Here is an 18,310-nt window from a genome sequence, read left to right as displayed (position 1 = left end):
CAGCCTGGACACAAAGTTGCAATTAAAATCTCAAGCTCCATCATATAACGTGGGTTGAGCAACTTCTTGCTGGCCTGTGGTTTAATAAGGTCTTTGCAGGAAGGCTGAGCACTCTGCACTATTCTCACCATGCTCTTGGCAACAAAAGGCCAGGGAATTACTGTATGACAATTTTTTATTCATCAATATCAAATTACATAGCAAAGTAATGAATGCAAGTGTCAGTCTCTTTTGAATACTGTAATACAAATAAAATCCGGCATATTGTTTAATTATCCAAAGAAAATTACAAGTTTAAAAGTGTGCGTTTAAGAGAATCCGTTTGGCATATTCTGACAAGACAGCCTGCATAAATATTTCTGTACCTCATTTTCACTATGTGTATGTATCTTAATTAAATACAGCCTTTAAAAATCTTACATTGAGATAGATATAAAATGTACAGCTAGAGCCTATCATGAAATCATGTATCTGCCTTGAAACCACTGAGAGGGCCTGCCTTACTGACCAGTCTAATAGATGCACATAAATTTACAAATTAAGGGGCAGATAATGCTCTAAAGTAGCATCTGATTCAAACCCACTAACATAAATGGAAAGATTCTCAATAACTTCAATGGACTTTGGAGGAGGCCTTTGAATGACTGGCAAAACATCAATTAACTTAACTGTGGGCAGGACTGAGCCCTTCAGGCCAGATCTTTCACGTTGTATTTATGCAAGTAGATCCTTTGGGCCTGATTCTCTTCACACTTGCACTGCTTTTAACACTGAAGTACCACCATTGATTTAGGAGGAGTTGTTATTGATTTGCACCATTGTGAGATGGATGTCCGGCCTGCTGATTTCACATATGAGCAAGATGGGCAGGATTTGGCATGGTGAAACACAAACTAGAGGTTTCTCTAGAAGTATTTTAACAGAGTTAATCAGCTGTGGCATCTACATGGGACTTCCCTTATAAACTGTGTAAATAACTTTTCCAGGTTGATGAGAGAATAAGCTTCACTTACCACTGTAATCCCTAAATTAAGACTAGTGAGACATTGTAGTGGTATGAATAGGAAAATACCAGAGCAATATACATTTTGTATAGCGTAAAGTGAATAGAAGTACAGAAGCCTTGATGCAGGTAACTGGGAGGGTGAGGAATGGGAAGTAGGAAAAATTTAGACAGCGATCCCATATACATAGGAGTTTCTCTTGATCCCTCTGATTCATTGGTATCAATGGAAGTCAGGCTTTTCTGGGAAAGTACAACCAGAACGCTTTATGATCACGCTGGCTGCATAATGTCCGGCTCGGATGCACTCTGTCAGCAGTCGGTCATAAACAAGCTGAGAGAGAAAGCCTACAGGACAAAAAAAAGGAGAGTGAAGAAAATAGTTAGATTTTGAGTACATCATATAGTCCCTGATTTGGCAAAGCACTTAATATACGCCTCACTCTAAACATATTAGTAGTCCTACTGACGTTAAATTTAAATTCAGGACCATGCTTAAGTAACTTGCTGAACTGGGGCTTTACTTGTTTTTATTTAAAGCTTCCATCTGGTGGCTTCAAGTAAATGGTTCAACTATCAAGGTTGCTTTTTATTAGTGACTTCAAACAAAAAGACCTCACTAACTCCCTAGTTCTTTTCTTCTTCCAGAGGGAGCTGCTGGTACCTCTAATCCCATTTAAAAAAGTAGAAGCAACTCTTCCTGTTGGAGAGAGTTCCTGCTTTTCATATTGGCTACATTTACAGGCCCACCAACTGACCACTGGAAATTCTGTTCCTTGTGAGAAAGCACACTGCTTAAGAACATAAATGTTAACTTTTCCTAGATGTAGATATTCAAAGCAAAATCAAGTGAGAAATTTTAAACTGATCAGACAATTCAAATGGCAACTGTTGTTCTCTACGCATTAGGGAAAGACAAACCAAGATTTTAAAAACTGAGTGCCTTAAATTGAGCTCTATAGTCCATACTTAGGCATCTAAATAAATGGCCTAATTTTCCAGAATGTTGACCAGTCAGCACTTTTGAAAAATCACTACACTGATCTAGTTACCAGTGGCTACCAAATACCATAACAATCACTGCCTACAAAACCTGAAAGCAATTGGAGTTCAACACTTTTAAAAATCAGGCCCACATATTTAGGTGCCTCTATGTGGACTCAGAAGCTTAATTTTAATCTCCATGGTGAGGGTTTTTGAAAGGAGTCTAAAGAACTAGACACCAATGGAGTTGGGTGAATAGCTCCCTTAGGTCCTTTGAATATCCCAGCTTCATTTCAGAAAGGGGAAATTACTGTAACTGATGGTTCTTCGAGAGGTGTGGTCCCTATCTGGATTCCATATGTGGGTGCGCATACACGCCATGCACTGGAGGCGGAACTGTTTGTAGTGGTCTCCATCGACCAGCACACCATGCGTGGTCCATGTGGTTGCATCTGAGGTCTTGTGAGGCTGGGCAGGTCGACGCCCCCTCAGTTACCTCTTACCTACAGGTTTGAAGCCCATAGCAGGGGGATTGGAATGCAGATAGGGACCACATCTCTCAAAGAACTTTCAGTTACAGTAAGTGACCTCCCCTTCTTCTTCAAGTGCTTGGCCCTATGTGGATTCCATATGTGGACAGCATAGCAAGCAGTAGTCAGTTTGGAGGCGGGGGCGAGGGCTTAGCAGAGGTAAGAGTTCATAGTACTTCTCAGCCAACTGCCATGTCTGCTGCTGCTGAATGGGGCAGGGTGTAATGAGTGGTGAAAGTGTGGATGGAGGACCATGTTACTGCTTTACAAATGTCCTACCATGGGATGTCTGCGAGTAGGGCTGCTGTGGTAGCCTGTGACCTTGTGGATAGGCAGTGATGCTCGGTGGAGGAGAGACTTGTGAAAGGAAGTAGCACTCTGTAATGCACCGGGAGATCCATTTAGAGATGCACTGGGAAGAAAGAGTGCAGCCCTTGCAGTGTTGTGCTATAGCAATAAAGAGTCTGGGTGAGGTTCAGAAAGCGTGGGTGCGTTCAGGGTGGAAGGCTAGCATACAGTGGAATCAAGGGAATGTAGAGAACATGTTCTGGTGGAAGTGTGCGGTTTAAGATAAAAGGTCAGAAGATGAACAACCTGATTTGAGGTGGAACGGCAAAGCCACCTTGGGGAGAAATTTGGGGTGGAGGCATAGGGAGACTTTATCCCTAGGGTGAATGATGGCTCCACAATCATGGCTGCCAATTCACTGACTCGTTGGGCAGAAGTGATAGCCATTAAGAAAATGACCTTCAGTGATAGGTGGGTGAGTGAGCAAGTGGCCAGAGGCTTGAAGGGTGGTTTGGTGAATGTCGACAGTACAAGGTTAAGGCCCCACGGGGAAATAAGCTACCTGATTGAGGGGGAGGTATTCAGGAGGTTGCAGAGGAAGCAGGCTGTAGTTTGATAGTTGAAGACTGGGATGCCATCCACAAGGGGGAGAAAAACACTGATCATCACCAGTTGTACTCATATGAAGGAGTGGGTGGGGCCTGAACAGCGACAGTTAAGTAAATAGCTGAGGATCGTCAGTATGGGTATTATGTTCAAGGGAGTGGCAGTTGTGCGCGGCCCACTCCATGAAGCATCACCACTTGGCTTGGTAACATGCCTTGGTGGAGGGGCATCGACTATTGGTAAGCACGTCCCTTACTTGATGGAGCGTACGTGAGCCCCATCCAAATACCAGGTCATGAGGTGAAGACTGGTTGGGTTGGGGAGGCAGATTTGACCCTGTTGCTGAGTGAGGAGGTTTGGGAGACATGGACAACGTATTTGTGGGCAGTGTGAAAAGTGAAGAAGCTCGGTGAACCAGTACTGGTGGGGTCAGAAAGGGGCTATGAGTATGAGGGTTGTCTGGCCTTGCTTCAACTTGCAGAGTACTTGCGGTAGAGGTAGTATGGGTCAGAAAGCATAATGCAGCTCTATTGTCCAGGGGAGGAGAGCATCCCCTTGTGAGCCCTGTCTGATGGTGCCCCTGGAGCAGAAGAGGGGGAGTTTGTGGTTGGTGGCAGTTGCAAAGAAATCCCATCCTGGTGTGCCCGAAAGCCAGAAGATGTATCGGAGATGTATCGGAGAGTGGGGTCGTGAAGTTCCCACTCATGGTTGCGGTGAAAGGAGCGGCTGAGAATGTCTGCAAGGTTGTTGTCTGCTCCTGGTAAATGTGTCACATGAAGTATGACATGGTATCATTGGCACCAATTCCACAGTTGCACAGCCTCTCGACAAAGTGTGGATGATCTGGCACCTCCCTGTTTGCTGATGTAAATGACTGACTGCGGTCATGTTGTCCGAAAGCAGTTGTACGTGTCTGGATTTTACAAAGGCAGAAGAGCCTGGCAGGTGCATTGGACTGCAAGAAGTTCTAGGAGGTTGATGTGCATTCATGCCTCTCTGGGGGACCTGAGACCCTGTGCTGTATGGCCTTGTATGCAGGTGCCCCAGCCTACGAGAGAGGTGTCCATGGTCAAAGTATGGTGCGGGGTGAAATAGTTAAAGGGGATGCCCACCATGACTTTGGAGAGGTCGCATTACCAGGACTAGGATGCTCGTATCATGGACGGAAGGAGGACCCGTTTGTTGAAGTGGTCCCTCAGTGGGTTGTACACCGAACAAAGCCATAATTGCAGACACCTCATATGTAGGGAGGTGTGTGGTGTGACTGCAGTGCATGCTGCCAGATATCCTAGAAGTGACAGGCAGTGACAGAGACATGTACAGGGATGGCTTTAGAGTCTCATGATGAGGGCCATAAGTGTGGCAAATCAGTTTTTTGGGAGGAACGCCCTGGCTACATGGGAGTCCAGGTGGGCTCCAATAAAGGTGAGGGTTTGGGTTGGTATCAGGATGGACTTTGCTTTGCTGACGCATATGCCCAGACTGGCAAGGATTTTCCGTAGTGTGTGGATAGTGGCAAGGAGGTGGTCACGTGATGTCACCACCAGGAGTCAGTCGTCCAGATAAGGAAAAAGTGAACGTCTCCAGCATCTCATCTGTGCTGCCACAGCGAAGAAGACTTTTGTGAACACACGAGGGGCAATGGCAATTCCAAAGAGGAGTACCTGGAATTGATAATGGGAGTATCCCACTGTAAACTGGAGATATTTGCAGTGGACGGAATGGATGTGCACATGAAGTGAGAGCATACTGGAGAGCAGGGATAGGATACAGAGTGACCTAGACAAATTGGAGGATTGGGCCAAAAAAAATCTGATGAGATTCAACAAGGACAAGTGCAGAGTCCTGCATTTAAGAAGGAAGAATCCCATGCACTGCTAAAGACTGGTGACTGATTGGCTAGGCAGCTGTTCTGCAGAAAAGGACCTGGGGGTTACAGTGGACAAGAAGCTGGATATGAGTCAACAGTGTGCCCTTATTGTCAAAAAGGCTAACAGCATATTGGACTGCATTAGTAGGAGCATTGCCAGCATTTTGAGGGAAGTGATTATTTTCCTCTATTCGGCACTGGCGAGGCCACATTTGCAGTATTGTGTCCAGTTTTGGGCCCCCCACTACAAAAAGGATGTGAAGAAATTGGAGAAAGTCAAGCAGAGGGTAACAAAAATTATTAGGGGGCTGGAGCACGTGACTTATGAGAAGAGGCTGAGGGAACTAGGCTTCTTTAGTCTGCAGTAGAGAACAGCGAGGGGGAATTTGATAGCAGCCTTTAACTACCTGAAAGGGGGTTCCAGGGAGGATGGAGCTAGGCTGTTCTCAGTGGTAGTAGATGACAGAACTAGGAACAATGGTCTCAAGTTGCAGTGGGGAAGGTCTAAATTGGATATTAGGAAAACTTTCACTAGAAGGGTGGTGAAGCACTGGAATGGGTTATCTAGGGAGGTGGTGGAATCTCCATCCATAGGGGTTTTTAAGGCCCAGCTTGACAAAGCCCTGGCTGGGATGATTTAGTTGGGGTTGGTCCTGCTCTGAGCGGGGGGTTGGACTAAATGACCCTCCTGAGGTCCCTTCCAACTCTAATCATCTATGATTCCCTTCTAAGCATGACCCGTGAGGCAAGGTCCCGCACCACTGTGTCTGCTGCATCCACTGCTGCCTGGAGTGCAGCTTTAGCTACCAGCTTGCCCTTGTCGATAAGGTCAAACTGTCGTCAAATTGTATTTGTTTGTCCTCTGGTAGGGAGGCTTGTAACTCTGCTAACTTTGTGTATGACTTAAAGTTGTACTTTGCCAGAATGGCCTGATAAGTGGCTATGTGGAACTGCAGGCCTACGGAGGAATATGCTTTCCTCCCAATGAGGTCCAATTTTTTTTGCCGCCCATTTGGTGTAGTGGACCGGAAGTGCTGCTGCCTGGTTTTGTTCATGGCCCCCTGTACCACTAAGGTTTTGGGTGGATAAAAAGGAAATCCATGTCTTTAGCTGGGATGAAGTAGCACCTCTCTGTGCGCTTTGGTGTTGGGATGCAGGTGTGCTGGAGTGCATCGGATTGTCTGATCTGGCTGTAGGATTGCCTTGTGGATAGGGAGTGCAATTTGTCATGGTCCTATAGGTTGTAAAATATCCAGTAATTCGTACTGGGGATCATTGACAGCTTCTGCCGTGAGGATGAGGACCGTCACCATGTGTCAAAGCAGGTCTTGGTATTGCCTTTGATCATCTGGTGGAGAGAGAGCAGGAGGAATGAGTGCCTCGTCTACAGATGACAACGCTCCAGTTGGTACCAACAGTTACCCCGGTTCCGTCGTTGCCAGGGGCATATCAGTCCCACGTGGGTCATCACAGACTGAGGAAATGAATTCCAAGGGGGGCCCAAATTGAGGTGGAGGTGCTCCTTTGCCTTGGTATGGGTCCCAGAGGTGTCAACAGGGTCAGGCATGTTGGCCTTGTTGTGAGGGCAAGCTACTTGGGTACCGAAACCATTGTTCCTGCTGGAGGTCCGTACAATGGCTGGTATGTCTGGTGATGGTACCATGGGCTGTGCTCAGGTGAGAAAGAAGGTCCCAGATTTGATGACCACTCTGAGTCTGAGTGTTGCTCTGAGAAGAGTGGAGCCGTCGGGGCTGCTGGAATCAATAGTGCTGAAACCGTTTGTGTCAGTTCTCTCAGTCTTGTCTGAGGTGGTGCATGGAAGAACAGCAGTTCACCCACCGAAAAAGGAGGCTGCCAGTCTCCAGCACTCCATACTGTGATGGGGAGCTATCCCGCAGTCGAAGCAATTCTGCTGTGAGTGTCAGTGGTGACACCCTGCCCGGTGTGCGAGGCAGCAGGGGCACATGTGGCGCTGGCTAGAAAGGGCCCAATGGACCCGGCGGCGTGAAGTGCTGACTGTGGCCTGTCCAAGTGCCTGGTTTTCCATTCCGTCTTGGATCTTTTCAGAATGGGTGCTTTGAGGTCAACACGCAACTTCTCGCCTGGCTTATCCCGGCTCAGGGAAGGAATGCTGTACTTGAGAGCCATCTGGTTCGGACAGCCTCCCTTATGCCCATGGCCTGGCTTTTTATGGGCCTTATGGGTTTTCTCTGGGGCTGTTGGTACTGCCAGTGACATACAGGAGGGGGACGAACACACTGCAGGTGCAGCTGGGCCTGTCGGTGCCACTCCAGTGTATGAACGCGGACACATTGCCTCTTCCATGAGGTGTTTGTGGAGTCTCAACTCCCTAGCTTCACGGGTCTGCGTGGGGAAAGATTGGCTGATTGAGCACCTAGCAACAACATGGGTCTCACCAAGACAGTAGAGTAAGCATTGATGGTCATTGCTGACTGAAAAGGAACATGTGCAAACATACAGTTCTTGAACGTGACCAGTCGGGGGCATAGTCTCCCGGAACGGGTGGGACTCCCAGCTAAAATCCAACAATGTTGGCTAACTATACTAACGAACTTTCTAATCAACGAGCACAATGAACTATATACATTATGACTACAAACTTTTTTTTTTTAAAAAAGGAGGAAACCGAGGAGTGCGTAAACCTGTGCAGCCTCACAGGACCTCGGACACAACCATACGGACCATGCATGTAATGCGGATCAATGGAGACTAGTACGAACAGTTCTGGCTCTGGCGCATGGCATGCGTGTGCACCCACGTATGAAATCCACAGAGGGACCAGCACTCAAAGAATCCTTGTTCTTTATCTAAATGCATGTGTCTGCACAAAGCAACACCGGGAATAACAGACTGGCAATTTTACTGCAGATAGGAATTAAAACATATTTTAAAATTAGAGTTCAACGTGGCTTGAAATAGGAAGAAATAAATTCAGTAATTAATCTGAACCAACCCCCCAGTATTTGAAAGGTAAACATTTTCTATTCTTACCAAGTAGTTTAACCATTTTTTTAAATGCATCTGAGGTGTCACAGCTTGGCTTCTCCCTTCCCCCATCCAACCACAGGAGCAAAACCAGCCTTAGCCAGTGAAGTCCAGAATTAAGGAAAGCCCAACCGATTTTGTAAGGCTTTTACCCATCTTTTCATTCTGGACCCTTTAAAATCCCCATGTTGTGTTCAAGGTGCCTCTGTGTTTTGACAGTGCAAGATTAGTCTCAAACCATATCTCATAAAAATAGCTCAAATCTACCATCTGAATTATCAGAAGTTCTGGTTCAAAGACAATGACACATTCCACTAGTTTTCTTTTGACAGAGCCCTTTATATTCAGCTTTGTTACAATTAAAATAAACAATCTACATTTTACTGCAATACTCTAAAGCTGTAGAAAAAGATTATTTTCATTTAACCTGTATTCCTTCTTTAAATATTTACTCCTCATGGGATGTTCAACCTTATTTTTAGAACACAATAAAAACATTCTATCCTGTGTATTAATGCCTGTTCGTAATTTAGAAACCAATTTATAATATAAAAATCACATAAAACATGAAAAGCAAAAAATCTCAAGAACAGTGGACAATACCGATGAGCCAAAAAGACCACTGTCAGTGACTAAGTAGGTTTTAACCTCTCCCAGTCATAAACAACAGCGGAAAAAGGCTTAACTGATACTCAGTGTCATCTCTAAATTCCACTGACATGCAGAAAAGCAGGGCTTTCTATATATAAACCAGTAGTTTCTATTAGTCAAATACCATAGATTGTCCAGTGAGATGCTGAAAAGTATTTTCGTTGACAGCCTGACAACCATGAAAGGTTCAGGATGTATTTTAACATCAGTTTTTCTAGGGAAACCTGAACCATAACTATAACCATAACAGCAACTATCTACAGTTTCATAGATATGACTTCACTGACAAACTCTGAGGCCATAAACATAAGTGAAAGTCAGAAGTCTTCAATACACAAGGATGAGAGCCCTAAGTGAAAAGGAGCTGTGCCATGAGGCACTGTCAGTGATGGTAGTCTGAGGCTGACATACTCCCTTCCTGGCAGCAGAAGGGTCCATCTACCAGATTTACATAAAACTTCTGAAATTCAAAAAACTTGTCTGGTAGAAATCAGATGGTTTCTGAACAAGATGAAAACAGTCTGTTCTCCACGAAATTATCTTGCGTTCTTAGAGGAACCCTCCCTGGATACATAGAGAATGTCAGTCACGACATCTGAACTGTCTGGGAGTGATGAGCTTGTCAGTGAATTCCTGGGTGGTTACAACTTGAGTGCTAGTAGTGTCCATATGTAAAATCAGGCAGGTAAGAATGTCCATTTCTAAATCAGTAAGTCTAAGAGAAGGCCTCAAAAAACACAAATCTCAGCTTTGCAAAGGGTCCAGAAAGGGCTTTATATAAAGAAGAAAATCATGCTCTTTGTTGTTGGCCAATACTCTGAATATTGATGAAAATAAGGAAATTAAGGTATTTGAAGGACGTTAAGAAATGAAATATCATTTAATATGAACTACCTCTAGGGCCTGACTGCCTTTCAGCTCACCAGAGTTTTAGGCCAGTATACATCCATTGACTTCAATGGAGCTATTCCTGATTTACACTGATATAAGTGAGAGCAGATTCAATGTCCTAGTTCAGCAGCTACTTGTGTGATGTGTGGAATCTGCTGTGAAAAGTTTACCCCAGATCAATATCTAATCTTGAAAGTTTGTTTTAAAAATTATTTATTTTTTACAGGACTGGCAAAGGAGACTGTAGCGGCATCAGCCATAATATTGCATCAAATAACAATGCAAACACATAAATCACAAACTTAACTATAGCACATACTAAACACAGGCAGTTAACAAAGTAGACCCTAGGGAAACACCAGAAACGCTCTCGGTTAGTAGAAAAATAAAGAATGCAGTCAGGCAGATTGCTTTAGTTGCACAATATCCTTTTAAATATACTCAATAAAAGGCAATCAAATTCAAATATAATTCTGGATTTGGGTTCTCCAGTGTGCATTGCAAACACTGTGGGACCTATTCAGCACTGCAATCCTAGAAAAAGAAGTGCAAGAACTTACTGCCAGTTTGTGACAATACTGGAACTCCATTACCTCCCCAAAAAAGTGCCAACACAGCATTCTGGAGCATTCCAGCAGGATTCCAGCCTTGACCCGTATCCTCAGCCGCACTCAATCCCCTTTGTACTGACTGTGTGTCACCTGCTCCTAGTCCCACATGGTCAAAATGGGCATGATTATCCTTCTGTGAATCTGGGTCAGGGGACTGGCCTCTAAGGGGCTAGAGGCTATTCTAACTTATGCTGGGGCAGAACCAGTTTCCTGGCTGCCCTCATGATCAGTGGAGTGCAAAGGTGGCACAAGTCCTTAATTAAAAGAAGCTCAGCTAGACCTGAGAATCTGGCCTTGCATATTCTGTCAAATCAGTCTTAGGGAATATAGTGTATCTTTGTCTAAATATTGTTTAGACCTTTTTTCTAATTGCAGACGATGTTCTGGTAGCATTTTTCCTCAGTCCAAACAGATGATACGTCGCATGCTTTAATACAAACCTCTGCTGGTCAGAGTGTTTGTTATCAAGGGAACTCCCACTTACCCAAAAGAAAGGGTGATTTTTTGTAAGGACCCCTCCCTCCCTCAGGTTCTTTCCCCCTCATCCCATATCTATACACCAGGCAGGACTATAATAATAGCTTGACAGGATGTAAAGAGCACAAATAACAAGCGTTTATTATTTACAAATAAATAATAAAATAACTCAGGGGTTGAATCAAAGAAGAGGCCTGAAGACAAGGCTCATTACCACACAAACATAAACCCGTGGGTACATAGATATCAATAAACGGAATACATCACCCCCGTCTCTCTCTCTAGGAATGGATCAGTAGGTGAATCGGGAACGTAGTGGAATGGATAGTCAGGAACAATGGAAGAAACTGGAACCAGGGGATCAGGAACACAGGAATAAGTAAGTCTTTTACTTGGTCTTCTTGCTAGATCTTCTTCATGTGTACCACTGGGACTGCTGCCACCATGAAGGACAGTACTGATGTAAACTGTCCACAGTCTTAAGTACAGTCTATACCATCAATAGGATGCTCTTATTTTTTCCACCTTAAGCTTTTGCACCCATCACTCTCTTTAGAGCACATGGCACATAGATCTTTGCACACGACCTCTAAATTTATGCACTCAGCACTTAGAATTCCACTCGGTACCAAATATTCATTCATAAATTTCATTACAGATCAAACCAAGTGTAACTTTTGCAGGATGATAAGATGCTTTCAGGATCAAACCAAGTTTCTACCTTACATGTTGGGGTAGGACTCAGAATCAAGGTCCCACTCATTGCCTGTCCCCTGCTCCACCACCTATTTGGAGTGCATGTGGATGAAGTGAGAATAGTAGATCTATGGTACTTGCTTTGCCTCCTGTACTATAACTAGGGATCTGGACAGCAGGTGCAGGGGAGCAAGAGGTGCCTTTTCTTCCTGTACCCCTCCCTCCCCACCACACACACAGACGTGTTGAACAAGTAACAATTTTGCCCTAATTCATTACAATAACTGAGTTGGAATTGTGTCCAATAAAATGTTGTTTGCAAAGTCAAATGTTGTACCTCAGAAGAGTATAAAACAAGAAGAAGACATGTCCAAATTCTCAGCCAATGAAAACAGTTATAGGAAAACATCAACAGCTATTATCAGCCCAGTTTTATTTCCTGAACAGAATTGAAGGGCTTCTATCTACCCAGAAGCTAAAATGCAGTTTGGCTCTGAAAAGTGTCTCTGGTATCATTGAGAACTATCTTTATTGTCTCTCAACAATTTCCATACTGTCTGCACTCAGTTTTACAAGTATTAAGACCGTTTTTTTAACTGCAAGCCCTGAAGACTCGGCATCGGATATGAAAGTCAAGTTGGTTTCTTTCCTCCTGGCACATCGTCATCAGACAAAGATTCTGCAGGCCAAATTAGGCCCTCAATGGAACTTGCATGATATTATTGTCTGCCAATTATGCCTTCAGTGACACCTGTGAAGTCATAGTCCCACTGCTGTCAAATAGTTTTGCATGGGCATAGCTGACTGGAACCTAGAAAACAATGCTCTTGATGATCACAAGAAGGAATAAAATTCAGTTCACTCTCTCACAGCTTCATTAATACAACTCTGAATACACGGAGAGAGTAGGAGCTGTTTTTACTTAGTTACTTTTGAGAACAGACTTGCACTTCAGCATCATTAAAGAAAAACTGCATTAATTTTGCTGTGGTCAGCAATATGGAAGTTCAGAGTTACAGAATCAGGACCACTTGCCACTATAATCAATGTATTTTAAAAAGTTTTTGTTCCAAAATTACCATTGACATCTCTGAATGAGGGCCTAGTCTTAGTGCAATGACATCAGCAATAGCTGAGATTTTAACAGTTTCTGCTGTTTAGTAATAGTTTCACAACACTTAAAAACAGCTCATACTGAAAGCCAAATGGTTCATTTTAAATTGTACACTTGACAATTAATTTTAATGACTGTTAATTACTAAAGGTGGCTGGAAACTGGTTTAAAGCCTCTGACAAAGAGCTCCTGGGCTGTCAGTCTTATATGAACACAATTTTTTTTCAAGACGGGTTCCCCCACCAGAACATGTCATATTTTATTCCTCCTTGTATCCTGAAAACTTCAATAAAACACTCAAAGCACAGTGAATTTTTTCTCTTTAAATACAGAAAACAGAAAAAGCAGTTGTCAAATGTGTCAATTGGAAGACAAAGAAACCGTAAGCCAGAGCAACAAGCTCCTTACAAAATTTCTGCATTCTGATCCTCCCAGACCAGAGGTTCCCAACCTTTTTGGCTCAAGGGCCACAGATATCATTTGTACAACCCTGAAGGGCCACCAGTCTCTGCCAGCAGCGCCCCCACCCACCCACCAACTGCAGCCAGACAAAAGGAGTTCAGTGAGGAGGCTGCCTCCCACCCCATTGATCTCCTGTCCCGCTGGCTACAGCGGGGACCCCAGCACCAGGGACCCCAGTGCCTGTGGACTCAGGCAGAGTGCTTTGCCATGCTTCCTGCTACAGCCAGGGGGAGGGGAGCGCTGATTTCACATCCCCTTGGCTGCAGCAAGGAGCCTGCACTGGTTTTGTAGCCCCATGGCAGCACACTCTACCTGGGTCCTTAGGCAGCGGATCTCTTCTGCAGCCAGCGGGAGGGGAGTGGTGGGCCACTTTGAAAGTCCCTTTGGATGGGCCACAGGTTGGGAACCACTATCACAGATGTTTCCCCATCTCCAAATCAATCTAAAATAAAAATCTATTCTTATAGGATTATAAATATATCCACTAGCCATCCAGGCCAGCAATGGTAAAACCAAATAGGGAGGATGTAGTTTTAAGGAAGTAGTGCTCTAGCATCAAACCATTTAAAATCTTTTAGTTAATACTGCTGTGTGTTTCTGTAAGTCTTTTAGTGCTACTGGTGTGGGTTAATGTCATGGTAACACATAGGGCCCTGAATGGAGGGGAAAAAGGGTATACTTTACTGGAGCCTGGAGGCCCTGGGCCAGGTTGCAACCCCCATTACCATGAGGAAAAAATGTTTCGTGGCTCATGAGATTGTATATATGGGATGAGGGATTGTGGGAGGGGGTCTGTGTTACAAGTTTGTACTGGGCCCAAAAAAATTATGCTTGGGCCCTGCTAACACAAATCTAGTCAATTGTGATCAGGTGGTTAGCAAAGCTGGTGCCAAGAGATCAGCCAGCCAACCTTAATTCTGTAAAAGATGTTGGCATCAGATGATTCTGCAACAGTCACTGAACAACTGTACTTAGACATGCTGCGGTTCCTCCTTTTTTTTAATTTCTGTGGCAGATGGTGGATACTACAGCCAAGAATTGGGGTAAGACAGAAGCCCTGCCCATCTCTCAAGCTGATGGCTGGCTATTCTAAATAGAAACATTTTTGATTGAAGATGTATAGAGTATAAGTGAAGTACAAAGTTAACTTTTAAGCCAAAAAGTAAGATATACGTATAAGGAAGTAATGCAAGAAGCTTCCAGGCCCAAGCCTGTAAGATACTAGTTTAAGCATTTAGTAAAAGGAAGTTAGGCCTATAAGCCTTAGCATAAATAATTGACCAGCAGTGACCCTAAGTCACAAGATGGCATAAGATAAAATTTTGCAATAAACAATTCTACTGGAAGTCTGTATAACATGCTGACAGGTAACCGCAAAAAGTCAGTTGATACCAGTTTGGGTATTTTAGGATAGGAACATCAGCAGACGCTTAACCGCAGGATTGCTATAGTAACCAAGTGACATATATGTTTAAGGTAATTCATATACTAACATATAGAATAAGTACACTCCAACACTATAAAGGTGAGGAAGTTATTTACAGGCAAAGGAGCCCAAATGCTTGTATAAATATTCATGGCAGCCATCAGATACTTCAACAGGGCTAACCATGGCTTAGACCAGCGAGACCTTGACCACTATAGTTGTCTGGCATGCCACAGATAGTTTAGTATCTCATGAACCCCCACCTGTCTCTCTGCCCTAAGTTTCCAGAAGTGTGAACATGCATGTTACATGATGCAGAATATAAAGTTAATATTGGTTTACTGTTACATTCTTGTCTGGCTGAAAACTTTTGTGTGTGTTTAATAGGGTTAATAAAACTATTTCAAATTCAAATGCTTTTTCCTAAGTGTGAGTGTTGCAACTGTGCATATTGTGGTTTCCAATTTAACATTAACTCTAATAACTCTGGGTCCAGTCTTGGAACTGAAATCTCTCAAACCTCAGAGTGTTAATCTGTCAATTGGGAATTCTTAAACAATAAATGCACAATCATCAGATCAGGCAACAAAGTTGGAATTTTAGCAATGGAGGAGTGTGGCACATTGTTACAATGCTTAAGACAAACCAAATATATGCATCTTAAAATCTCTTATTTACGTCCTCCAGCCTTCACGAACCATAGCACTTTCTGTCTCAAAATGTACTTAAAAATATACACATATACACAATTTTATATTTATTATATATCAGTGTATATACATATATCCATTTAGTATGTGAATCTCTCTCTTTTTAAATTGGATGCTCTGTACTTTAGCTGTGCTGCAGTGCTAGGCTAATTACAAGTGAAAGAATAAAAAAGTTACTCATCCCTCTCAACAAAATCTTTTGTTTAAAACATATATCTAACAAGTGGCAATCTTGAGTGTAGCTGAAAAGCAGATTAGAAATGACTGACTATATCACTAGAGGATGATTTTTAATAAAAACTAATTAAACTACAAAAAGCCCAAGTGGTTAACTGATTTTAGGGGCTAAATTTCTAGCAATTCTAATTATCCTCTGGTGGCTTTACTTAGCATTTCACAACCATGACAGATGACAATGAAAAACTGCAGTTAAATTCATCCACCCTGACACCATGCTAAGCACTAGCTTCTTCCTCTCCAAGTAAAATCAATACCATGTTTGAGTAAACATGTTTACAGCTTTATTAGGATGCCTTGCTTGTTCCGTAACAGCTACTTGAAGCCGTGGTAACAAATGGACTCAACTCAGTTAAACCTAGAGAGCTGGGTAAGAGGCCCATCAATAAGGCTGTTATAAAAATAAACTGCAGGAGATCAGAAAGCTGGAACAAACAGCCTGGTAAATGTCAATATTTTTACTTCCAGAGAATGACAAAACCATGAGATCATGAATAAAAGGTTTGGGAAATCTATTTTCACTGTGTTTATAAAATGTTTCATGTGCTAAATGGTGAATACTTTTCACTGACTATACACAACCTTGTTACAAAGCTTCTTATTTTCTAATCACGGCATGCAAGCTGAAACAAGTATGCAGTCAAGAGTAGCAGTTAGTGCTGTTATTGCTATCTCCACTCCTCTTGTTTTCTTTATATTTATGGATGCATTTTTAGTGCGCTTAATTTCTTTAACAATCACTCATTTGTGTGCCTTTTCCTCAGCATGAGTTTATACAATCATTTATGGACACTCACACAAACAATGCAACATTGCATTGACTGGATCAATGTAGGTAAGTGATGGGGGTGGTTTCAGACTGCTTTAGTAGTCATTTCCTGCTGAAATGAAGGTGTTGAGTGCAGCTATGCTCTCGAGCAAAATATAAAAAAGCTGTAAGAAAGTACCTCTGAAACAAGTCTACTTCCAGCTCGCAAAAACAGAATAAACCTCCATATCATCTGTTATCTCAGCAATGAATCAGTTAATGTTTCTAAGTATTTTTTTTTTATTGCAAAGCATGTTTGTACGATTAACACCACCACTATGTTTATTGAGCAGTTCACTAATGGTGGTGGAGTGAGGGGTAATCATACTTAGAAACATAGAATATTAGAGTTGGAAGGGACCTCAGGAGGTCATCTAGTCCAACCCCCTGCTCAAAGCAGGACTAACCTCAGCTATATCATCCCAGCCAGGGCTTTGTCAAGCCTCAGCTTAAAAACCTCTAAAGATGGAGATTCCACCACCTCCCTAGGTAACCCATTCCAGTGCTTCACCACCCTCCTAGTGAAAAACTTTTTCCTAATGTCCAACCTAGACCTCCCCAACTGCAACTTGAGACCGTTGCTCCTTGTTCTGTCATCTGCCACCACTGAGAACAGCCTAGCCCCATCCTCTCTGGAACCCCCTTTCAGGTAGTTAAAAGGCTGCTATCAAATCCTCCCTCATTCTTCTCTTTTGCAGACTAAACAAGCCCAGTTCCCTCAGTCTCTCCTCATAAATCCTGTGCTCCAGCCCCCTAATCATTTTTGTTGCCCTCCGCTGTACTCTCTCCAACTTGTCCACATCCTCTAGACACAATACTCTAAATGCGGCCTTAACAATGCCGAATAGAGGGGAATAATCACTTCCCGTGACCTGCTGGCAATGCTTCTCCTAATGCAGCCCAATATGCCATTAGCCTTCTTGACAACCAGGGCACACTGCTGACTCATATCCAGCTTTTTATCCACTGTTACCCCCAGGTCCTTTTCTGCAGAACTGCTGCCTAGCTCGTCGGTCCCCAGTCTGTAGCTGTGCATGGGATTCTTCCGTCCTAAGTGGAGGACTCTGCACTTTTCTTTGTTGAACTTCATTAGATTTCTTTTGGCCCAATCCTCCAGTTTGTTTAGGTCCTTCTGTATCCTATCCCTACCTTCCAGGGTATCTACCACTCCCCCCCAGCTTACTTGCTGAGGGTGCAATCTACCCCATTTTTCAGATCATTAATGAAGATGTTGAACAAAACTGGCCCCAGGACCGACCCCTGGGGAACTCCGCTAGTGACTGGTTGCCAGCTAGACATGGAGCCTTTGATCACTACTCACTGAGCTCTATGCTCTAGCCAGTTCTCTATCCATTTTATAGTCCATTCATCCAACCCATACTACTTTAACCTGCTGATAAGAATACTGTGTGAGACAGTATCAAAAGCTTTGCTAAAGTCAAGGTATATCACATCCACTGCCTTCCCTACATCCACAGAGCCAGTCACCTCATCATAGGAAGCAATCAGGTTGGTCAGGCATGACTTTCCCTTGGTGAATCCGTGTTGACTGTTCCTGATCACCTTCCTCTCTTCCAAGTGCCTTAAAATGGATTCCTTAAGGACCTGCTCCATGATTTTTCCAGGGATTGAGGTGAGGCTGACCGGTCTATAGTTCCCTGGATCCTCTTTCCTCCCTTTTTTGAAGATGGACAATATATTTGCTTTTTTCCAGTCCTCAGGGACCTCCCCATTGCCACGAGCTTTCAAAGATAATAGCCAATGCCTCTGAAATCACCTCAGCCAACTCCCTCAGCACCCTCGGGTGCATTGCATCCGGCCCCATGGACTTGTGTATGTCCAATTCTGGATGCTTGTGCCCTTCAGAGATTCTTTTTGAAGGAGGGCTGCCCCTGGGTGTTGCCACATCATTTCCCATCTTGGTGCTTGTGCTGTGGGCT

At 43.6% G+C, this 18,310-nt stretch overlaps 1 protein-coding gene across 4 annotated transcripts in view; it reads right to left on the bottom strand.

Annotated features, from left to right (window-relative positions):
* Nucleotides 1-236: 236 nt before the first annotated feature.
* ADK (adenosine kinase) overlaps nucleotides 237-18,310 on the bottom strand; it is a 488,773-nt gene continuing 470,699 nt past the window's right edge. For all 4 annotated transcript variants that reach the window (XM_067539239.1, XM_067539260.1, XM_067539250.1 and 1 more), the window contains exon 11: nucleotides 237-1,351. In XM_067539239.1, coding sequence (XP_067395340.1) covers nucleotides 1,227-1,351 — 125 coding nt within the window. In that variant the 3' untranslated portion in view covers nucleotides 237-1,226. The remainder of the gene's footprint in view (nucleotides 1,352-18,310) is intronic.

This window comes from Emydura macquarii, unplaced genomic scaffold (genome assembly GCF_026122565.2).
Source record: "Emydura macquarii macquarii isolate MOO-44397 ecotype Brisbane River unplaced genomic scaffold, CSIRO-AGI_Emac_v2 contig_67, whole genome shotgun sequence".
NCBI classification, from domain to species: domain Eukaryota; kingdom Metazoa; phylum Chordata; order Testudines; family Chelidae; genus Emydura; species Emydura macquarii.
This window is presented reverse-complemented; position numbering and strand designations above follow the sequence as displayed.